This window comes from Podarcis tiliguerta, assembly GCF_965153285.1.
Source record: "Podarcis tiliguerta genome assembly, chromosome: Z".
NCBI classification, from domain to species: Eukaryota; Metazoa; Chordata; class Lepidosauria; order Squamata; family Lacertidae; genus Podarcis; species Podarcis tiliguerta.
The window spans coordinates 46,536,061-46,558,834 of NC_139553.1; the positions used below are offsets into that span (position 1 = coordinate 46,536,061).

General features: G+C 46.9%; 1 protein-coding gene across 1 annotated transcript in view; it reads left to right on the forward strand.

Moving 5' to 3' along the window:
* The first annotated feature begins 1,125 nt into the window (after window positions 1–1,125).
* Window positions 1,126–22,774, forward strand: part of DLG3 (discs large MAGUK scaffold protein 3) — a 115,829-nt gene continuing 94,180 nt past the window's right edge. Inside the window, 5 exon segments of the mRNA XM_083422585.1 lie at window positions 1,126–1,242; window positions 8,259–8,386; window positions 8,388–8,391; window positions 12,837–12,970; window positions 18,218–18,355. Coding sequence (XP_083278711.1) covers window positions 1,227–1,242; window positions 8,259–8,386; window positions 8,388–8,391; window positions 12,837–12,970; window positions 18,218–18,355 — 420 coding nt within the window. The 5' untranslated portion in view covers window positions 1,126–1,226.

Consider the following 22,774-nt stretch of genomic DNA (forward strand, 5'->3'; position numbering starts at 1 on the left):
GCTACAAGCAACTCTCTAAAATGTTTGACTTTACCCCCGATGGTACACTCTTTCAGATGCCAGCAATAAGTGTGGCAGCACCCACACTTTGGAACTCCAGGCTGAGTGAAACATCCCCATGGCAGTAGTGACATCAGGCGGCGAGCCACCTTCGTTGTGCTAAAAACATTTTCCGTTAGGCAATCCTATCCAGATACGCTGAATGGTGACACGTTTCAATCTGGTTTTTAGCTCACTGATTTAAAAGAACAAAACACCCGTATATTTAAAATAGTTGTTCTTAAATGTTTTTACTGATAATTTTTATTGTTGTATTCTTTTTGTAAGGTTTTGTGACAATCAAGCCTCACATAAGACCTGAAAAATAAATATGATGCTTGTTTTTTCGCCCCAGGACACAGTCGCTCAACCTTCTCGCTCCCATAAAAGGTACAGGGTAATAATGAAAAACGCGCGTCTTCTTCCCCTTCGCCCCGCCCCCTGCCTTCACCTTGGGACGCGCGCATTGTCATTGGACCGCGTCCATGCACGCGTGGCAAGGCCTGGGCGGCGCTTAGGCAAGCATCTGTTGATCGAATACAGTAGTGAGGGAAACACATGGCAGGTACTCGCTAAACTTAGGGCACTGAAGGGGGAAAGTTTTGGGTGGTCACTTTTAGTTATCAAAGGGTGCTGGCAGCATCCTGGAGGCGGGACGAAACTGGACACGGCACGGGGTGCGTGTGTCCGGGGCCGGAGCCACGTTTCCTGGCTTCAGAGCCTCCGTCTCCCCGGGCAAAGCATTTGCAGCGCTCGCATCCTCTGCAAAGCCCTGGGATCGAGGTTCGAGGGGTGTTTCCCCGTCTCGTCCCGTAGGTTTGGTGTGCCTGGTAGCCAGCGCCCGTGAGTGGCGGTCTCTTTGGGAAACGAATCGCAAAAGCGAACGGGGCTGCCCTTTGCGGGGCGTTTGGAAGAGTGGCATTTCCAGCCCTCGTGATTTTCTGGGAGACAGGGTGGGCAGGGAACACCTCCATCGCTCTTTGGGCGCGTGAACCCCGCCGGCCGGCCGACTGTCCCGCCCAGAAAGTCGGAGCCCGGCCCCTTCGCCCTCCTCCGCCTCTTCCCCGCCCTCCGTCCCTCCGTCCGGACAGGGCGGCCCCTCAAGGCAACGCCACCCGCCCAGCCTCCTCCCCTCTTATCTCGGAGAGCGTAGTGGAGATAACGGCGGGGGCGCCCCCGCCCGGGCCATGACCAGCCGGAGAGGTAAGAGGGTGCCGGGGGGCGGCGAGTTGTCGTGCCCGGGCCCCTGAGGCGGAAGGGGGCGGCTGTGGTGCAAACTGTTCTCTGTGCTCTCCCCCCCTCAAGGCCTCTGGACCCCCGGCTAGAGAGTGAATGCCCACGAATGGGGCCGTGTCTTTCCCAAACTTATTGCAAGGCAGTAATTTCCTGCTGCCACCTGAGATGCCACATTTTGATTTTCCTGGCAGGGCTGGTGTGAAGCTTTTCCTGGAGACAAAGTTGTGGGAAGCCCTTCTGGGGGCACCCGCCTGGCATCCTGTATGGGGTTGCCTCCAGAATTTCATTGACAGGGTTTGTGTGCCTGTTAACAGATGCACCTCAGGGAGAAGCATTTTCCAGCAGGGACAAAGTGCTGGAGTCAAAGGCCCAGAAGCCACTCTCTAACTTTGCTACCTGCTACTGTACAGTAATGTGATTTGCACACCCAGGCCACGATTACAGCCGTTGAAGGCCTTGGCTAAGAGACCTGGGGAGGCTCAGACTTAATAGCATCTGATCATGAGAAGCAAAACCCAATTCTTCCCTATATCTATTCAGTGAAAGTAGAACATTGCTGAAATCTTGGCATTGATAAAAAGACTGCGTATAAATTTATAACCTTTATCAAGTTTACAAAAGTATGGAATTAATGGAGACATTCACGACATTCATAGAGGAATCATTGTACTACAGTATATACAAAGTCAGAACAGTTTCTATCCAGCTCTTTTGGATGCAAACTTCTCAATTATACTATCAAAATCAGAACTAAACTTACTAGTAAACTTACGATATCTCTGTTTGAGGATTGAATAAAATAATTGGTTTACACAAGGTGGAATTGTTGGGTATAATTTTGAATAATGGACCAGAGCACGCCAGGCACTCCTGTCTTCTGGACCAGAGCACGCCAGGCACTCCTGTCTTAGTTACATCTTATTTCTCTTTTTTCAACTTCCCTCAACTTATCTGCAAATCCTTCATATTTTAACTTTAAACACATTTCTGTTTTGTTGTTTATATTATTTCTGTAAAACTTCATCCCCTTTTAATGCTTATTTCCCATCACAATGCTTCATTAAAACTTACAAACGTAATCTGATTATCACTTAATTTTTGCAAATATTCAATAAATTTTTCCTAATCTTCTGTGAATCTTTGATCTTGTCGGTTTCGGATCCCTGTCATTCTGTCCAATTCTGCGTAGTCTATCATTTTTGTTTTCCATTCTTCTAACGTAGGTAGCTCCTTTGTTTCCATTTTTGGGCCATCAATATTCTTGCTGCTGTCACTGCATATAAAAATAACTTCTTTTCTTTCTTATTTATCTCATTACCTGTAATGCCTAATAAAAATGCTTCTGGTTTCTTAACAAATGTATATTTCAACATTTTCTTCAGTTCATTATAAATCATTTCCCAAAAGCTTTTTACTTTCTTACATTCCCACCACATATGATAAAAAGTACCTTCTTTTTCTTTACATTTCCAACATTTGTTACTTGTCTTATACATTTTTGCTAATTTTACCGGAGTTACATACCATCGATACATCATTTTCATCACATTTTCTTTTATAGTTGTACATGCAGTGAATCTTAAACCTTCTTTCCATAATTTTTCCCAATCTTCCTTTTGTATATTGTGTCCTAAGTCTTTGGCCCAATCAATCATAACTGATTTTACCTCTTCATCCTTTGTACACCATTCTAACAATAACTTATATATTTTTGCTAGAATTTTAAAATCATTGTTTAATATTTCTGTTTGAAATTTTGATTCTTTGTCTGCAAAACCCCTTTGGTTCAAATCTTTTTTAAACATTTCATTGATCTGAAAAAAATGCAACCAATCATTAATATATTCCTTGACTTCTTCAAATGGTCTCATTTTCCATTTACCTTCTCTTTTACTTATTAACTTCTCATATGTCACCCATCCCCCAGTCATATTGACTTTCTTCATACTCATCGCCTCCAACAGCGACAACCAATATGGAGTTTTTTGTTCCAACAAATCTTTATATCTTTCCCATACTTCAATCAGAGTCCTTCTTACGATGTGGTTTTCAAATCCTTTATGTACACGTTTCTTGTCATACCATAAATACACATGCCACCCAAATCTATTATCAAAACCTTCCAGATCTAACAAATCAGTATCTTCTAATTTCATCCAGTCCTTCAACCAACAGAGGCAGGATGCTTCATAGTACAATTTCAAGTCTGGCAGGGCGAAGCCTTCTCTTACTTTCGCATCTGTCAATATCTTAAATTTTATCCTCGGCTTCTTACCCTGCCAGATATACCTTGAAATTTCTCTTTGCCAATTTTTAAAAATTGCTGCCCCTTTGATTACTGGAATCGTTTGAAATAAGAATAGCATCTTTGGTAGCACATTCATTTTAATTGTTGCAATCCTTCCCCAAAATGACAATTTCATTCTTCCCCACACCTCTAGGTCCCTTTTAATCTTATTCCAAGTTGGAACATAATTATTCTGAAACAAATCAATACTTCTGGGGGTTAACCATACTCCTAAGTATTTAACTTTCTTGACCACTTCTATCTCTGTTTGTTGCTGTAGTCTATTAATTGCCTCTTGATCTATGTTTTTGGTGATTGCTTTAGTTTTTTTCTTATTCAGAATAAATCCTGCCAGCTGACCAAACTGATCAATTTCTTTCAACACTTCTGTTACCGTATTCATGGGGTCTTCCAGAGTTAATACTAAATCATCTGCAAAAGCTTTAACCTTATATTATTTTCGACTCACCGTTACCCCTTTTATTTGATCATTACTTCTGATTGCCCTTAAAAAGACTTCCAGGACCGCGATAAATAACAGTGGTGATAGAGGACAACCTTGTCTTGTACCCTTAGTTATTATGTTTTGAATAATTTTCTATAGCAGTTTATTTTGCAGTTTATTATTAAAACTCCCCCCCCTTTTTTTTTGCAAGAGGCTGATGCCCTCTAGTTTATGAGGCCATGGGCTCTAGCCTGCTCAGCTCATACGTAAATCAGGAACTGTGTGCACGCATCCAGGTCTGGGATTGTCACTGCCAATGCAGTGCCCATCAGATTTGTGGACTACAACTCCCATAATCCCTGACCATTGGCCATGCTGTCTGGGGCAAATAGGCATTGTAGTCCAAAATGTTTAGAGGGTAACACATTGGTTACTCCTGGGCTAGAGTCCTGGATTGTAGGTGGTGAGATTCAAATCCTTGCTGAGTCCAAAGGAATAAACCTTTGACCTGCCACTGCCTCTCAGCTGACCTGCCTTGCAAGGCTGTTGTGGGGATATAAAAGGGAGGCTGCTTAAAGAGTGGGGTAAATAATATAATTAACAACTTCCTGCAATGCTTCTCTATCCCTGGGCAAGGAGGAGCAATGATCTGAGTCCATTCTCTGAGCAGCCTTGGTCTCTTGTCAAAAAAAATATGTAACCGGCAGCTTAGATGCCCTTTATTTATTTCACAAAACTTACATACCGCTCAGCTGTGATAAACCTTAGAGTGATTTACAAAAAGAAGAAAACCATAGGATTATCAGTTAAGAAAGAAAGAAAAACAGTTAAAATAAGTGTTTAAAACATTCAAAAAATAGTTGAGAAACAGCAAGCTAAAGAGCAGTTTAGAACACATGTTAACATGTCTGGCTAAGCTTGCCTAAAGAAAAATGTTTTTTAGCAGGTGCCAAAAAAAGTACAGCGAAGGTGCGTGCTTGATGTCAATAGGCAGGGAGTTCCAACCTGCAGGTGCTGTTGTGCAGAATGAGTATTATGTGGCACCTGCAACATAATATGGCAGGGGACACAATGTGGGTCCCAGCCTAAGAATATCAGAAGAGCCCTGCAACTAGACCTGGCCAAAGGCACATTTAGTCAAGTATCCTGTTCTCGCAGTAGCCAGAAGGATGCCCCGATAGGAAATCTGCAAGCAGGACCTGAGCGCAACAGCAGCGCTCTCCCTGCTTGTGATTCCTGGCAGCTGGTATTTACACTGTTCAAAATTAGCCAGGCACATTGTGCCCCTGCCTCTCAACCACTTGTGACCAAGCGAAGATGCCTAGGTGCCAGGATGGCACCTGATATCTCCACCATCTGGGGGTCATCGGATCTGGACTGCTTTCACACACTAATACCCCCATCCCATAGAGTTCTGTCAGTTATATTTTATTTGCACAATTGGGATGAATTCCTGAAACCAAAATGCCTATTTCTGTGCAGCCTGAGCAAGAGCAGTCACCATTAAGAAAAAGAGATTGGAATAAGCCAGTATATATGTGGATCAAGTGATTCTTCTTCTGTAAGTTCTCAAAGCTCACTAGCCAGAATCAATCACAGTCAGTCCATCATTTGAAAAATAAGAGCCAGCTGCCCCCAAAATGGCAACTAGATATTCCATTTTGACAACTACAACATCGGGTTAAGGAGCCATTCGGCACCTAACTTATATATCTGAGTTTCTAACACAGTGAAGCATGCTGCCTCCAACTGTGAAGGCAGAGCTTAGCTGTGTTCATTGTCCTCCACTCCCCGCAAGTAAAGCACAATCCATAGCCCACTTAAGATTCCATAGCAGGCAAATCAATGCTTATGTGGCTGGCTTTGAAACAGAAAGGTTTGCAAACTCCTGGATTGCAGGAAGGAAATCTCCTAACATCTCCAGCTTTCTTCCTGGGGTGGCATGTTGTGAGAGGTGATTGTCTCAGGGTCCTGAGCACTTGCAGACACAGCTCTCTTGTTCTGGGATCTGTACCCCCTGCTGGGAGCAAAAGAGCTACAAGGTCAGAGGATGGGCTCAGCTGCCCTCTTGTTTGACTCCTCCCAGGAGCTGGTACAGACGCCCTTTGTTTTAGGGCTGCCCCTCACAAAGGGAAACCCCCCTCCATGCGCTGGTCTGGGGGACAGATGCTTCTTGAGGGCAGCAGAACCCACAGGAGGCTAGGGAGGCATCTGAACTTAGCCGCTTGGTTGATCAGGATCTCTGAGAGCCCTTTTCTAGAGTTGTAAGAAGCTCTTTTGATTTTTTTAGGGGGACAAAATAAAAGTGAGTGTGTTTCAAATAAAAAATGCCAAGTATATCAGAATGAGAGTAAATAGTGAGAAAACTCCAGCCTTCCTGTAGCCAGACAGCTTAGGCACTGGCTGGTGGTCCAAGGGGCTCAGAAGGGCCCTTCACCAGCCTGACCCAGCTGCTGCTTCTTCTTTGGCAATCCCTCATAGCCAAGTAAGATTGTCTTCCATAAACATGGTTTTAACAGTGAGTCCGTAAGGGACTGTGGAGGCCAATTCTGGACCCACACGTCCTTCCATAGTGGGGACGTTGGTTCCCGGGCAGGAGTTGATCACAGTGTGAATTTGCCAAGCATGCCTTCCTCTTACCAGGTTTCTCCCTTGCGTCCTGAGTTCGAGTGTCTCCAAAGCCCATGACACCTTTGGTCAAGGCTGTTCTCCAACTGGAGCACTCGCAGTTGTCAGTGTTTCCCAGTTGTTGGTGTTTATACTACATTTTTAAAGATTTGCCTTGAGAGAGTCTTTAAACCTCTTTTGTTCACCAGCAGCATTACGCTTTCCATTTTTAAGTTTGGAATAGAGTAGTTACTTTGGAAAACAACAATCAGGCATCCACACAACATGACCAGTCCAATGAAGTGGATGTTGAAGAACCATTGCTTCAACACTTGTGATCTTTGCTTCATACAGTACACTGATCCAGCTGCACTGCTGTTCACCACCCTCCCCATGCTTTTGAGAGGCAGTGTTCCTTTTGGATGGGAGTCAGTCTGAGCCCCCATCCACACGGGGACTCCCTTCCACAATCTGGTTAGGGCTGTAGATCTGTGGGCCAAAGCATTGTGTTTTGAATGACTTCCAAAGGGGGAAAGACCATAACTACGTGCTAGAGCCTCTGCTTGGCATGCAGAAGGTCCAGGTTTGATTCCTGATGGCATCTACAGGGCGAGAACCCTGCCTGATATCCTGTAAGTGCTGTCACAACCACAGCATGCATTTAAAGCATGTTTAAAAAGGTAAAGGGACCCCTGCCCATTAGGTCCAGTCGTGACCGACTCTGGGGTTGCAGCGCTCATCTCGCTTTATTGACCGAGGGAGCCGGCGTTTGTCCGCAGACAAGTTTTGGGTCATGTGGCCAGCATGACTAAGCTGCTTCTGACGAACCAGAGCAGAGCACGGAAACGCCATTTACCTTCCCGCTGGAGCGATACCTATTTACTTGCGCTTTGACATGCTTTCGAACTGCTAGGTTGGCAGGAGCAGGGACCGAGCAACGGGAGCACACCCCATCGCAGGGATTCAAACTGCTGACCTTCTGATCAGCAAATCCTAGGCTCTGTGGTTTAACCCACAGCACCACCTGCGTCCCAAAGCATGTTTAAAGGGCACTTAAAGCGTGTGGCTTTCCCTCAAAGAATCCTGGGAGGTGTAGCTTGTTAAGAGTGATGAGGACTGTAGTTTGGTGAGCGGTTAAAATACATTTCCCATGATTCTTGGGGGGTGGGGAGTTGTATTCTTTAAATGTGCATTGAATGTACAGTGTGGATGCAATGTGGATCCATGGTCTGATTCTGTATAAGGCAGATAAACCAAATAGACCAGCAGTATAAGACTTGGTCTAAGTAAATCCTGTTTGTTTGTTTGTTTGTTTGTTTGTTTGTTTGTTTGTTTGTTTGTTTTTAAACAAACAAGCACACACTGTTGCATGGACTCCACAAGTTGCATGGACTCCACAAACGTGGTTCCTTGTAAGGTGGATATAAAACAGGGTTAGGTGAATTTGTGGAGAAGGGCAGCTGTTGGCTGTAACAGTGAGATGGAACCTTCCTTTCCAAAGGCAGTCTACCTCTGCCCACATAACAGGGGCAACCGATGTCAGCAGTGGGGCATGAGGGGGCGTGGCCTGCTGTCTGATTAGGGCCGGCAGCACCTGCCTATGTGCAGGCATTGTGCTTTATAGCTCTGATCCTGTCTTGGCAGACACCCAGCGGGCTGTGGAGATCCTGGCAAGGTACCAGGGGAGTCTGCAGTCCCCGGCGGAGCGGCCTCTGCAAGTCTCCATCGAGAAAGTGGTTCACGTCTTCCAGAGCGAGCTCTTCCAGGCGCTGCAAGGGTGCCTTGCAGCTGTACAGAGCCAAAGCACCTGGGCATGCTTTGTGGGCAGATGGGCAGGGGGTGGAGGGCGGAGAGCAGTAGCTGTTTCTGCACCTCTTGCAGGTCTCCCCGTGCCAGAGCTGTTTGTTACACAGGTGCTCGGATGAGCGGCTTCAGCGATTTGTACACATGATCACAGGGTTCTGCGACCTTCTGTCAAGCTGGCAGGAACTAGAGCGGGCTGCGCTGTCTGAGCAGAGCTTCCTATACAGCTGTTGATGATTTACCTGGCCATAGCCATGCCCCAAATCAAATTTGACTGGCAGGGGAAACTTTGGTTCCTCCCCTCCCCCCAGCTGGACTATAGAGCAGCTTTTGCTGACCTGATGTCCTCCAGCTGTGCTGAACTGCAACTTATTTGTTTATTTATTGCTCCATATACATCTTCCGTCTCTCTCCCTCCAAGGGGTTCTCCTGCCCTTCATTTAATCCCCACAACAATCCTGTGAGGCTGGGTTAGCATGAGAGGCAGTGACTGGGCTAAGGTCATCCAGTGAAAGCTTCATGGCCAAGTGAGGGAATTTGCACCGTGGTTTCCAAGGACCTGGTCCAATGCTCTGACCACTTCACCACCACTCGCTCCATCAGCCCCAGCGATGGGAGTTGTAGTCCAACACATCTGGAGGGACCCTGGTTGGCACTTCCCACGGTTTTCAAGCCCCGCATGCCCTCGATTCCATAAACTTATCCCCAGTGCCCTCACCCATCCCTATAAGAATCATTATTCATAATAGCAGGTTGCCTGACCCACTGCTGTTGGCATCCCTCTGTCCTGAGAGACAGTGGGGTGTGCCTCTGGGGGTGAAGTCAAACTGCTGCATTAGCCACACCAAAGGGATCTCTCTGGGGTGCAAGCCTGGGCAGTGTGTCTGGAGGTCCTGGGCTGCTCAGACGACAAGATCCCTCTCAACCTCGTTGATCTGGTTCAAAGGAAAGCAGAGCAAGGTGTTTGGCACCTGCTTGGCTGCAGGAGTTGCCGGAAGGAGGTGTACAAGGCACCATCCAACCATCTTAGGAACACCACTCTGGATTTGTGTAGGGTTTACTCCTTAAGCAAAATAATAGCACAATAATATTTTTTAAAAATGAGAATTAGTTGCATGTTTATTCAAAATCCAATTAAAGCAGTTGAGTTTAATTGATTCAATGGTGCCAGCTTTGCAAATTCTGACAGTCAATTAGACCCTGCTCCCCACTTTCCTTTTAGAACCCCACTTTGTATTCCGCCTCCAGGGGGCAGTACCATCCGCTTTGGGAGCCACTACTCTGTAGCATCAAATGGCAGCTGCTCTATGTAGGACACAGAACATTGTTGGTCTATGTCCCTCTCCTGCTCTCTGATAACAAATGTTTGGATTACCTGGGAAATTATTGATGCAACCCTCAAGCCCCACTTCCTCCTTGACTCCCCAGTTTTAGCCATATCCTTCTCCCCACTCCAATCTTCTTAAAAAACAGTAACCAAGGGGAGTGTCCTAAAAGGTAGGGAAGTAGGTAAGGTGCCATTCAAGCTAATAATAGTGCTTGTTATCGTTCATTTTCAAGTGCTTTACACAATTTTAGCTACTGGTAGTACTATCAGCAGCCCTGTAGCATGTCTGTATGGTTGTGAATTCAGGGGGATTGGTCTACACGATTGATGCCCAAATCTCCTCTTAATTCCTGGGGTCCTGGATCTATCAAGGGTTACAATCTAATGGAGGATTCAATTGTTGGGCTAGTCAGGCAAGGGTCATAGTTGTCATCTAAGTACCTTAAGTACAGTTCATCATTAGTATAACAAAGAAAATGGCTCTGTGCCAGAGAGCAGATGGGTGGTGTTAAGTTAGAAAGACAAAAGCCAGAGTGGAGAGTTGTGTGTGAGAGAGAGCTGGAAGTTAGAAGCAGGTGCAAGCCAGAGAGGGAGAGCCATGCTTGATTTCTCCTGGAATCCAAGGCTGTGATTGGGACAACAAAGACTTTCTTGGTTGTTAATGCTGTGAGCCCCTCCAGCGTAGGCTCAGGCTGTGTATATGTGTGAATAAGCCATATGTCATAAAGACACCACAGCCTCCGCTGAACCTCATTCCTAGGAAACTGAACCCTGGGTATATGCCTGGAACCCATGCCTTATAGAGTTTCCTAAAAACAAGGATAGCAATAGGCTCTGTTTCAGTTGTTGACTTTAAAAATTGGGGAGGTGGTGGGAGGAGATTTTGAAGAATGTTTTGGTGGACCTCAGCCACATTTACACCATGCATTTAAAGCACTTTAAGAACTCACGGTTTCCCCCAAAAGATTATGGGAGCTGTGGTTTGTTAAGGGTGCTGGGAGTTTTCCGGAGACCCCCTATTCCCCTCAAAGCTACAGTTCCACTATGTGTGGTTGGACCATCAAACCTTCTTCACAAGGGACTTGGGAACTGTAGCTTTGCAAGGGGAATAGGGGACCGCCTAAAACCAATCTGCACCCTTAACAAACTACAGCTCCCAGAGTATTTTAGGGGAAGCCATGGTTGTTTAAAGTGGTATTGCCATGCTTCAAATCTGTTTTGTGAATGTGGCCCTAGAGCAGCGGGATGGACCTGCACCACTCCCCAATGGTTGGCCTAACATTCTGGGGAGAAAAGGGGCTGACCATTCCCAAAAAGAGGCACGCCCTACTCCCCTGGTTTGCAGTGCTGCACTAGGAGCACCAGTTGGCATAGCAATAAGAGCTGCCCAGAGCCTATGCCCCTGGGCAGGGTACATGAGGGAGAAGTTTGGGGGATACTAAATGGGATACTGTATGTGGGTTCCTATCAGGCCAAGGCTTGCTCTGATGGCTTTTCCAGGTGGGAGCCACCTGAAGGAGGGATTCAGCCCTGCCCAGCTCAGTGGGAGCAACCAGCGCAAGAGAGCAGGGCATGTCTGGCCGTAGCAAAGCCGCCAACTGCTGCTGTTGCTGCTTCCACTCAGGAATGTGAGACCCCGGCCCTGCGCACAGAGGAAATGCCTGGGCCTCCACCTCCCCACTGCCTCCTCTTCCTCTCAGCTTTTCCTGGCTGAGCTTGGGTAGCTGCCAAGCTGCTCACATTCCCCTTCGATAGGCACAGTGGTGGTGGTGACAGCGACACACCAGCCAACCGTGATAAGTGAGGGCACATGTCAGGTTCTCTGGGAAGCCCCTGCTTGCTGCCTAGGTGGCTTTCCCACGTGGACTCTGCTGCTCCAAGAAGATTATCGAAGGCAAATGTGGAAATGGAAGGGCCATATAACTACTTGGGCTTGTGCCGGTGCTTCTGACTAGGTGTGGGAGTATGGAGGAGGGGGCTGGGGAACAGCAGGCACCACCTTGAGGATGGGGTTATGGAGTATTAGGGAAGGGGTAGTACTGCTGGTGGGGGACACATCATGCTCCTTCTGGTGTGGTTTGCCCACTTTTGGTCCCCACCCTGCACTTAGCTCTCAGCTCTCAGCTGGGGCCCCCAGAAGCTGTCAGCATGAGACAGCGGCCACGCCTCATGAAACTGCTTCAACTGGCTGGCTAAACCAGGTGAGGGGAGCCGATGGGTCTCAAACCCTTGTTGAGTTAGGGGCTTGCCCTGCATGCAAAGACAAGCTCTGGTAGATTGAGCAGATGTGACCAATAGTGGGTCCAACAGTCAAGAAGGCGGTTTCTGCATGTGCTGTGGAGGGAAACTTGGGGCAGGTGGGGCTCATCCACTTGGGAAGGTAGAAAATCCAGAAGGAGGAATAGTCTGGTCCTAAACCTCCACTGCCTTGTGGAATATCTTCAGGAGAAGAAAAAGCTAAGAAGCAAACTCTGCATAAATCCAGAGTGGTGTCCCTAAGATGGTTGGATGGGCCTTGTTCGCCTACTTCTGGCAACTGCAGCCAAGCGGGTGCCAAACGTCTTGCGCTGCTTTCCTTTGAACCACATCAGTGAGGCCGAGAGGGGAGTCTTGTCCTCTGGGCAACCCAGGCTTGTGCCCTGGAGAGGTCACTTTGGTGCTGCTAATGCAGCAGCTTGACTTCACCGCTGGAGGTGCACTCCATTGTCTCTTGAGACAGATGGATGCCAGCAACAACTTAAAGGGCAACTTAAAGTGACCTCTTTTGCTGGCAAATCTTTCCTGTAGGGCAGGAATGATTCTGCCTTCCTCTGGCTCTGAGCAGAGCCCCAGGTCTTCCAGATGTGCAAGACCTGGGAGTGGAAAAGAGAAGTTAGCAATGCATAGCTGTAACCATGGAGTTGGTTGTGTTGCTGCTGAATGTCCTGCCTTGCAGGCAACTCTCACTGAGCTTGCTGTTGCTCACCTTGCTGGCTGTGCTGACACTCCTGACTCAGTCACCCTGCCCAGCCTTGAGTGTTAAGAATCTCCCAAGGCAGCTGGAGCAATTCTGTTTCCTTTTGCATCTACATCTCTCTCGACCTGTTTTTCAGATATCCAAGAGTGTTATGAGCTGAACTTGCTCTCTGCTTGCAAGCCTGATAGGGCCGTGGATCTGGAGAATGTGGGCGATGCCAGCAAAGAGGGCTACTTCGAGAATCATGACCATAACAGATATGGCCTGCAGGTGAGAGTGTGGGCTTCTGCTAAGGCCACCTTCAAGTTCCCCCCACCTCCATCCTCCAAGTCCAAGAGTTGGGGAACCCTTTGTGGAAGGACTGTGGCTTCATCATAGAGAATCTGCCTTGCATGCAGAAGTCCTCAGGTTCAACTCCTGCTATCTCCAGGTAGCACTGGGAGAGACGCCAGAGAGCCTCTGCCAATCAATGTTGACAATACTGAGCTTGATGGTCTGACATAGCCTTCTCCTAGGTGTGCTGTTTAAAGAGCATTCATCCTGATAAACTTGAATGAATGTTTGTGGGTTGGTTAGACAATGTCAGCTATTTAATAATTCTGGTGGTGTTTGCACAGAGGTTAGATTATATTGCATCAAGGGATTGTTATCCCACATTTTCCTGTCACTTTCCTTACTGCAAAAAAATAAAAAAGTCCAGTGGGGGGAAGAGAAGCAGGTTCACAAAGCACCAAACCAACTTTAATGGTGCAATCTGAACCCTCGGGTGCCTTCTTCAATTCCACCCGAAAACCAGCCTCGGACTGCCCAGTCTGGGATAAAGCAACTTCCTATGCCAACCTTCAGTCTCCACGACTGCTTCATGGGGGCAGACCTACTGAGATGAGCTGCTGTGCTCATGCTCATTAGGCCTGACACTCGAATAAGTCTGTGCAGATTGCATTTTTTTTGCAAACGAAGTGTTCACTCCAATTTGCATGATATTGTTTACTGCCTCCTTGCTCCTGACTACAAGATGGACCAGCCATCTAACACTGCATTCATTTGTTTCTGTCCAGTCACAGTTAAATGATGCAGGAGAGGTGTTCTAGAGGCGTGCTGGGTTAACCTAAGTGCCCTCCTGGATCAGGCCAAAGACCCCCCTAGACCAGCATGGTGGTCAACCAGATGCCTTAATGGGAAGCCCAAAAGCAGATGGTGATAGCACTCTCTCCAGCTACAGTTCTTAGCAACTGGTATTCAGAGGCATACGGCCTCCAACTGTAGAGGGAGACAGTAGCCACCATCGGTAGCTTGCTGTTCCACTGGGTTTCACCTTTGTGCACTCTCACATCCCTTTCTCATAGCATTAGGAATTGTGGATATCCAAAGAAACTGAAGATTGGAAGGTTCAGGACAGGCAAAAGGAAGTACAACTTTGTGAAGTGCATAGTTGAACTTTGGTCCCACATGAGTCAGTGACAGCCACCAATGTGGGTGGCTTTAAAAGAGGATGAGACAAATTCATGGAGAATAAGACTTATCAGTGGCTTTTGCCACCATGACTGTGCCCTGCATCCACGGCTGGAGGCAGCAATGCTTCTGAATTCCAGCTGCAGGAAACCACATCAGGGGAGAGAGCTCTTGTGTTTGGATCCTGCTTGCAGGTTTCCCATAGGTGGGTCACTGTGAGAACAGAATGCTGCTCTATTTGGGCCATTGACCTGATCTAGCAGGGCTCATTCCACCTTCTTACAAGTATGAGGATCTGAGCCAGGCAAGGTTGCAATTCTGTCTCAGAAGTGAACTCTCTTTCCCTTCCTTCTGGCTGTTTTCCTTTCCTGTAAGCTGGGAACAGAAGGTGCTTGCAGCCAGCTGAGCCCTCTTCCTCTAACAAAGTTTAAATATTTTGTTTTCAGGATGTCATGTGGCCTATGGTGTAAAGGTTGGAGAATCCCCAGAGCCTTTATTGCAGGGATGGGAACCATTTTTAATCAAATGGCCGCATTCTCTTCTGAGTAACCTTCCAGGGGCCACATGCCAGAAGTGTGTGGGGCCAGAGGCAAAAGTGGGGGGAGGAGGAAGGAATGTAAACCTTACCTTTGTACAGGAGCTGATTTCACAGAATTATAGAATCATAGAGTTGGAAGAGACCCAAGAGTCATCTAGTCCAACCCCCTGCAATGCAGGAATCTCAACTCATTCATTCATGAAAGATGGCCACCCAACCTCTGCTTAAAAACCTCAAATGGAGAGAGCCCACAGCCTCCCGAGAGAGTCTGATCCACTGTCAAACAGCTCTTGCCATCAGGAAGTTCTTCCAGATGTTTAGTTGGAATCTCCTTTCATATACCGTAGTTTAAATCCGTTGGTTCGGGTCCTACCCTCCACAACAGGAAAAAACAACCTTGCTCCATCTTCCATGGGTCACCCTCCTCTGCACATATTCCAGCTTGTCAACATCCTTCTGAAATTGTGCTGCCCAAAACTGGACACTGTATTCCAGTGTGGTCTGACAAAGGCAGAATAGAGTGGGACTATGTCTTGCCTAGACCTGGACACTGTATTTCTGTTGATGCAGCTTAGATTAGCATTAGCTTTTTGTGTGTGTGTGCTGCTTCACACTGTTGACTCATGTGAAGCTTGTGATCTACTAAGACCCCTAGATCCCTTTCACATGTACTACTGGCAAGGCTGGATCCCCCAGCCTCCTCTCTGTCCTCCACCACATCCTCTATTTCAGCATGTTTTCCTCTCTGTCCTTCATCCAGATGTGCAAGAGGCATCATCAGAGTTCAAGCACACATTCCAACCGGGCAAAAACAGCCAAGGGGTGTGTGTGCCTGGGGATGCAGTGCAGCTTGGGGAAGACTCCCAAGGGCCAGATGGAAAGGTCTGGAGGGCCACATTTGGCCCAGGCTTGAGACTCCCCACCCTTGCTTTATGGTTTCTCTGTCTTCCCAAGAGTAAAGAAGTAGCCCTTTCGCTGCTACCCGGCCCCCAACTCCTGGGGAGATTTTTACCTATAGACGGGCATGGTATCATCATCCTCACAGGTTTTGCAGATTTGTTGTATCTCAAAAGCCTGCAGAACACCTTTGATGAGACTCCAGTACTGAATAAAAGCCATGAGTGCCTGCAGTCAGGTTGACCAGGCTGTGTGCACCATTCCACTTGGGAACTTTGCTATCCGTCTTTCCAGCCTGAGAGCAATTGGCAAAACAGTCACAGGAGGGCGCTAAAGGAAACCATGTGTTTTGTCTCTCTCTGCTTTGATGATGCTCAGGCTCAGGCGTCCTTTCTCTCCAGGGGCAAGAATGCTGCCCCAAAGGTCCAGACTGTGGACCAGATTAGCCCCTGACTTCGTTTTGGGACCTTGGCCATTAATGATAGCGCAAGCCAACAACCTAGGAGTTGCTTGTCTCTGTTCTCAAGATCTACCCTTTTCATCCTCCTTTGTCTCACTATTGGAATTGGGAGCCTGCTGCCACCCTTGACAGTGAACATATATATGCCCAAACAATCTTAGCTGCTCTCCTGTGCTAGGTGGGGCAACTCAGTCAGATAGGCAGCATATAAATAATTTATTATAACTATTACTATTACCATTACCATTACTATTCTGAGTAGATACCACACAGGACTGTGCTGTAAATCAGTGGTTGGCAGACTTAGGGCTTGCATAATTTGCCACATTTTTTCTTAGAACTACATGAGGGTGCCTTGTATGCCTCCAACCAGCGACTCCTGCAGCCAAGCTGGTGCCAAACCTCTTGCTCTGCTTTCCTTTGGCAGAGAGGGAGGTCTTCTTGTTTGGGCAGCCCAGGACTTCCATACACACTGCCCAGGCTTGCACCTCAGGGAGGTCACTTTGGTGCTGCTAACACAGCAATTTGACTTCTCCTCTCCATCAAGGTGCACTTTATTATCTCTCAAGACAAACAGATGCCAACAAGGTATGATCTCCCAGCCAAAGCCAGGTTCAAAGGCATGCCATTAGAATTATAGAACAGGTTGCCTCTGAGCAAATTCTGTGCCTCGGAATTTGTTTTCAGTACCAGACCTGAACTAAGGTAGGATAAACAGCTTTTTTCTTGCTATGGCTACAGAATCTTTGCATATCTAGTGGGATGCAGGTGGCGCTGTGCTCTAAACCACTGAACCTCCTGAACTTGCCAACGGGGTGAGCTCCCGTTGCTGTGTCCCAGCTCCTGCCAACCTAGCAGTTCAAAAGAATACCAGTGCAAGTAGATAAATTAGTATCTACTTCTCGCTGAGGTGGGAAGGTATACGGTGTTTCCATGCGCTCTTCCACTCGTCATGGTATTCTGTGCACCAGAAGCAATTTAGTCATGCTGGGCACATGACTCAGAAAAGCTGTGTGCAGACAAATGCCAGCTCAGCTCTGCCTGAAAGTAGAGATGAGCGCCGCGCCCCATAGTCGAATTCAACTGGACTTAAGCATCACGGGGTCCTTTACCTTAGCTTGCATATCTACTATAAATTACCCATAGACTTTCCAGCAGATCCCAAACTACTTTCTGCCTTTCCCTGCTGAAATTACGTTATGTCTGCCAGGTGAAGTGTGCATAAGGTTGTAACCTTAGGTTGCAGAATCTAGCTTTTCTTCCAAAAAGGTTGAATTCCCCTTCCATTTCCTTCAGGACAACCAATCTTCAGTTAAGAAAAAAAGCAAGTAAGAGGTGACTTTATAGAAATGTATAAGATTACGCATGGCATGAAGAAAACAGATAGAGAAAACTTTTTCTCCCTATCATGACAGTAGACCTCATGGACACCCCATGAAGCTGAATCTTGGAAGATTCAGGATGGATCTTCAGGATGGATCAGAAAGGACTTCTTCACGCAGCGTGTAGGTAAACTATGGAACTCCCTCCCAAAGGAGGCAGTAATAGCCACCAGCTTGGATGGCTTTTAAAGAGGACTGGACAGATTGATGGAGGAGAATGCTATCAATAGCTGCTAGCCACGATTCCTATGCTCTGCCTTCATGGTCAGAGGCAGTAATATTTCTGAATGCCGGTCACTGAAACCACAGGAGGGGAGAGGGCTCTTGAGCTCAGATCCTGCTTGTGGGTTTCCCATTGGGCATCTGGTTGGCCACTGTGAGAACAGGATGATGCACTAGCTGGGCCATTGGCCTGATCCAGAAGGGCTCTCCCAGTGGCCTTATGGAAGGAATATGAAACTGGTTATGCCTATTACAACTTCATCAATGCAGTTGGCGTAGGGGTCTCCTGTTGCATTTAACAGCATGAGTGAAGACTGCTTGCCCGTGAGGAGCCCACAGCTCAGCCCCGCAGCCATTCCCCTGGCTTGTGTCCTTGAAGAGCCTGGCTTCCCCCCAAATCTGTGACAGCTGCTGGTGTAACATGAGGGCAGCCAGCGCGAAGTCACTGGTGCGTCACGATAACATGTTTCTTTTTAATGCAGCGGAAGCTGCTTCCCTCACCATGGTTTCTGGGCTGCTGCCTGTGCCATCATTGTGTCTCTCTCTTTTCCTGTTTTACATTTCAGGGGAAGCTGCAAGGACGAGAAGCCTGGGGCCAGGACTCAGGGCAGGTACTGCGGCTGGTGAAAGTGAAAGAGAGCAGGACCGAGTTGCTGGCTCAAGTCTGCAGCCTGGTGGTGGGTGTCTGCAGCACCTTGCCCAAGGTGAGGTTCCTTATCATGCTGGGGCAGGGCAGGGCCCAAAGTCTTGGGCCACATTTCATCCATATATTTAATGCTGTATCGTATCACTTTAAATCAGTCATGGCTTCCCCCAATGAATTCTGGTTGCTGTAGTCTGCTAAGGGTGCTGTAAGTTGTTAGGAGACCCCATCCCCTTACACAGAGCTACCATTCCCAGGGCGGGCATGATAGAGGTCTGCATGGCAGGGAGAGAAGGAATAGAGAAAAGTTTGTCTCCCACTCTCATAACACTAGAACTTGTGACTATCCAGTGAAGCTGAATGTTGGAAGATACAGGCAGATAAGCGAAAGTCCTCCTTTATGCAGTGCATGAAGTATCCCTCAACAGCTCCTGCAAAAACCTCCTTCTTGACCATTGGACCCATTATCAGTCTCGTCCACTCATCCACCAGACCCTGTTTTTTGCACGCAGATGAAGTCCCTAACTCACTGAGGGTTTTTAAAAAAATTGTTGTTATTATTATTTTTTAAAAATCAGTTATAGAAAATAAAGTAATGAAAGAAGAAGAAGAAAAAAGAAAGGGGGGAAGTGCAAAAAATGCATTAAGAAAGAAAAAGTATAATACACTAAATATACTCAGTTACATTTCCATACATTATTATTATTAGATAATATGATTGTCCTAATACATATATGATAATTAATAACCTGCTATATCCTGTATAAACTTCTTCCTGATTTCAGTATATTTGTCCAAACAAAGACTTCGTCTGTAAGCAACCCGTTCATATGTTCTCATGTTATCAATCCATTGGGATCAAATCTGTAATCTCCCAGTTCATCCATTCCAGTCTCTTGGCCACTGTTAGGGTGTGTAAGAATCTATTTCTGTTGTCCAATTGTCAGCTTCTATACAATAGGTATATAATTGAAAAGAATATTTTCCTCCGAAAATTTCAAAATTGCCCCCACAGTCATATTTACATAGTCCTCAATTTTCTCCCGAAACTTAGTGAGTATGGAGCACTGTAAAAACAAGTGTTTCAAAGAGGCATTATCCTTATTACAACTCCACCAAACAGCTACAAGTCTTATACAAGTCTTTTTTGTACAAACATAATGGAGCCAATAAATTCTAAATATTATTTTCTGTTGTGTAAGTCACAATTTAAGATCCATTGATACCATTGCTACAGAAGCTAAAACGTTTTCCCACTGATTAGGCGGTATTGGACAATCCAATTCTTTATTCCAATCATTTCTTAAAATCTGTATATCAAATTTATTGATAATAAATATCTGTAGAAAGTGATCAGTGGTTTTTTTTAGTTTCAAAAGATTTGTCCAATTGTTCCAATATCTCCAGTGTTTCAGAAGCTGAGAAAGCTGCTGGTCCAACCATGGCTGTTAGAGGATGTTACAGTAGCAGATATGGCCATTGGGCTTCATCTGATAGATGATATTTATCTTTTACAACTCGTGTTCACTTGCATGATTCCTGTTCCTGACCTTGGACAAATGTGCAAATTGGTGCATTTCCCTTTCCTATTTCCAGATCTGGCAGAATTCTCTGACATCCCTAGTCTAGATAGACAAATAACCTGTCCTGATGTAAGGCAGTTTTCTGTGCCTTGGAGGGAAGTGTAAGATGGAAGCGCTTCACCTTGTGGGGGTATCATGTAGGACAATACAGACTCCTTGTGCCAGATATATGATGGAAGCACCAGCAAGCATGCTAAGGCTTGTGTCCTCACTTTTAGATCTCTCTGTGTTGGACCAATGAACCCCTGAGAGGAGAACCAATGCTTTGCACTGGTATATTTGTGGTGATTCAGTTTCCTAGCAGAAAAATCCACGGAACATCCTTTTTTTGCAACACAAATGGGAGAGAACCAGGAGGGCAGGGGATGTGGGCTGTCATATCCATGGCTTGCGCAAGAGATGGCCTTGACAGCTACTACTGTGGCTTCTCTGAGTTTTCCAGGCAGCCATTATTTCTGCGGCATAGTGGAGTGTGTGTGTGTGTGTGTGTGTGTGTGTGTGAAATCTACATTTTCACATGGAGAAAATTGCACCCAAGCTTCCTCCTCCCAGACCAGATTTTGTGATAACCATTTCCTGCTTCTCTCATGGCAGAACTTCGCAGGCTGTTAGAAGGTGGAAGCGTGCTGATATAATAGTGCCTCTGTAACATACAGTGTGCGTTCTGGAGCTGGGGGTGCCTAGTGGAGAGAGCTTTGAGGTTCCTTTGTTCCTTGGTTCAATGGCAGGAGCTAGGGGTTACTCTCACTGTTGGATTGTTAGCGTCTGGAAACAGGCCTTTGCTGTGACAGTGCAAAGGACCCACCTTAAGAAGGACATACCTTGACCTCCCACTGGAACACCATGGAATAAAGTGCACCTATGTGTGTTGGACCAGTGGCATCATGTGCAGTGTCTCCATGTCACGAAAAAGTGACTGTGGTAACAGAGCTGTTGTAAGTGAGCAGGTGGTACCATATCACAGACCTCTGCAAAGTTTCTGGTGTTTGCTTACAACAGGGGTAGTGAACCTTGGGGGGAATGTGACTCTCCAGGCCTCTCTAGGTGGCCCTTGGGACTCTCCCCAGGCCACATGCCCTTTCCTGCCACAAACACCCCCTCAGCCACACCCTCCTCCTCAGCCATGCCTCTCAATGGCCTTGCTTTGAGGATATTTGCCTGACAGGAATGCATCGTTGAATTCTGATGATGCCTCTTGCTTGCCTCAATGGAGGATAGTCCGGGCTGTGTGAAGAAATTAGCCTACTGTACAAAGGTAAATTTTATATGTATAACCGCACCACTTTTGCATCTGGCTCTGCCCACCACTGGGAGGTAGGCCTGTCAGAAGGGAATGTGGCCCCTGAGCTAAAAAAAGAAGACGTTCCCTGCTCCTTGCTTAGAGGAACAACAACATGCCAGTTTAGATGGATGACAAGAGCAAGCCAGCAGTAACTCACACTGAGCAAACTAGATTTAACTATTCATTAGCAAAGCAGGATCTGCACAGGAGTGTCAGGCCTAATGAGTACAGCAACTAAGGTCTTGTCCCCATGAAGCAGTTGCCAGGACTAAAGGTCCCGGCCCCCCTACAGCCGGCTATGTCTCCTCCTTTCCAGGGTTTCCCCCAAGAAATTGGAAACAGCGCCTGCATTCAGCCAACCTCTCCTCTTCCCTTTTCATGCATCTCCTGGTTCTGGGAGACAAGTGGGGAGGGGGAGCTTGTCGCAGCAGGAGAGGGAGACACCCATGCCTCTTCACCAGCCTGCCTCATCCCTGTCTCTTGGCTTCCCTCAGCCCACTCTCCTGCTTCAGCTTCTGCCTCTGATTCTGGACTTCTCTCTGCCACAGACTTTCCCAGGGCACTAAGACCTGCTACCTCTTCTGCTTCTGACACATCCTCTTCCCAGTCTTCTCTCTCTGACCACTTATCTTCATCCCACCACCAATCCCTGGGCTCTGAGCCTTCTTTCCTTGGGGGTTCCCCAGCTGGTTTCTCCCATCATTCTTCTGTGTCTAACCAGTGCATAATAACTGAGGAGCCATCTAGATCAGCCCATGTTTTGTCCCAGCTGGGGAACACTGGTCTAGTCAAGTGGGGCCTAGTCACAGAACACCAGGAACACCAAGAACACCAGGTCACATATCACTAGCACAAGCTCCAGTTTTAAGAAGCAGAGTCAGCATAAGCATAGGTCGGAGTGCAGCTAGGCAAGATCAAAAGCAAGAGTGTAAGTCCAGGTAAGCAAAGTCAGGCAAAGCCCCAAGGCAAACAAACGAGGTGGGTAGCACCATGGATAGCTCCAAGTGGCAACCAAAGCAGACTTGAATGTTGGTCCAAGAACCATCAAACTCAAGTCCCATCTACACCAAGTCATTTAAAGCACTGTAGTTTGTCAAGGGCACTGGGAATTGTAGCTCTGTGAGAGGCAAATTACAGTTCCTAGGATTTTTTTTTGGGGGGGGGGGGGAGCCATGTACTTTAAATATGTTTGGTGGAGATTTGACTTATCAATGGCTATTAGCCATGATGGCTATGCTCTGCCTCCTCAGTAAGTGGCAGAATACCACTTGCCGGGAAAGTACTCTTTTGCTTAAGTCCTGCTTCTAACTTTCCCACTGGCATCTTGTTGGCCTGAGGATCCCCACCGACCTCCCTCCAAGGAGTGAGTTTTCAGAGCTTATGTGCCTTGTGCACCCATGTTCTCCCTAAACCCAGTTCGGATAGTGGGCTGAACAGCTTTTCCCATGCTATCGCCCCACAGCTAGGAATCCCAAGCATTCTGTAACTCACAACACAGCAGAAGAGGCTGTCTTTTTTTGTTTCATATGCCAATGCATCAAATCATCCCAGTGCACTTCAAGCATGAAAAAGGTTTTCTCCAGAAGGTCAAATTCACTAGTTAGTGACCGTGCAA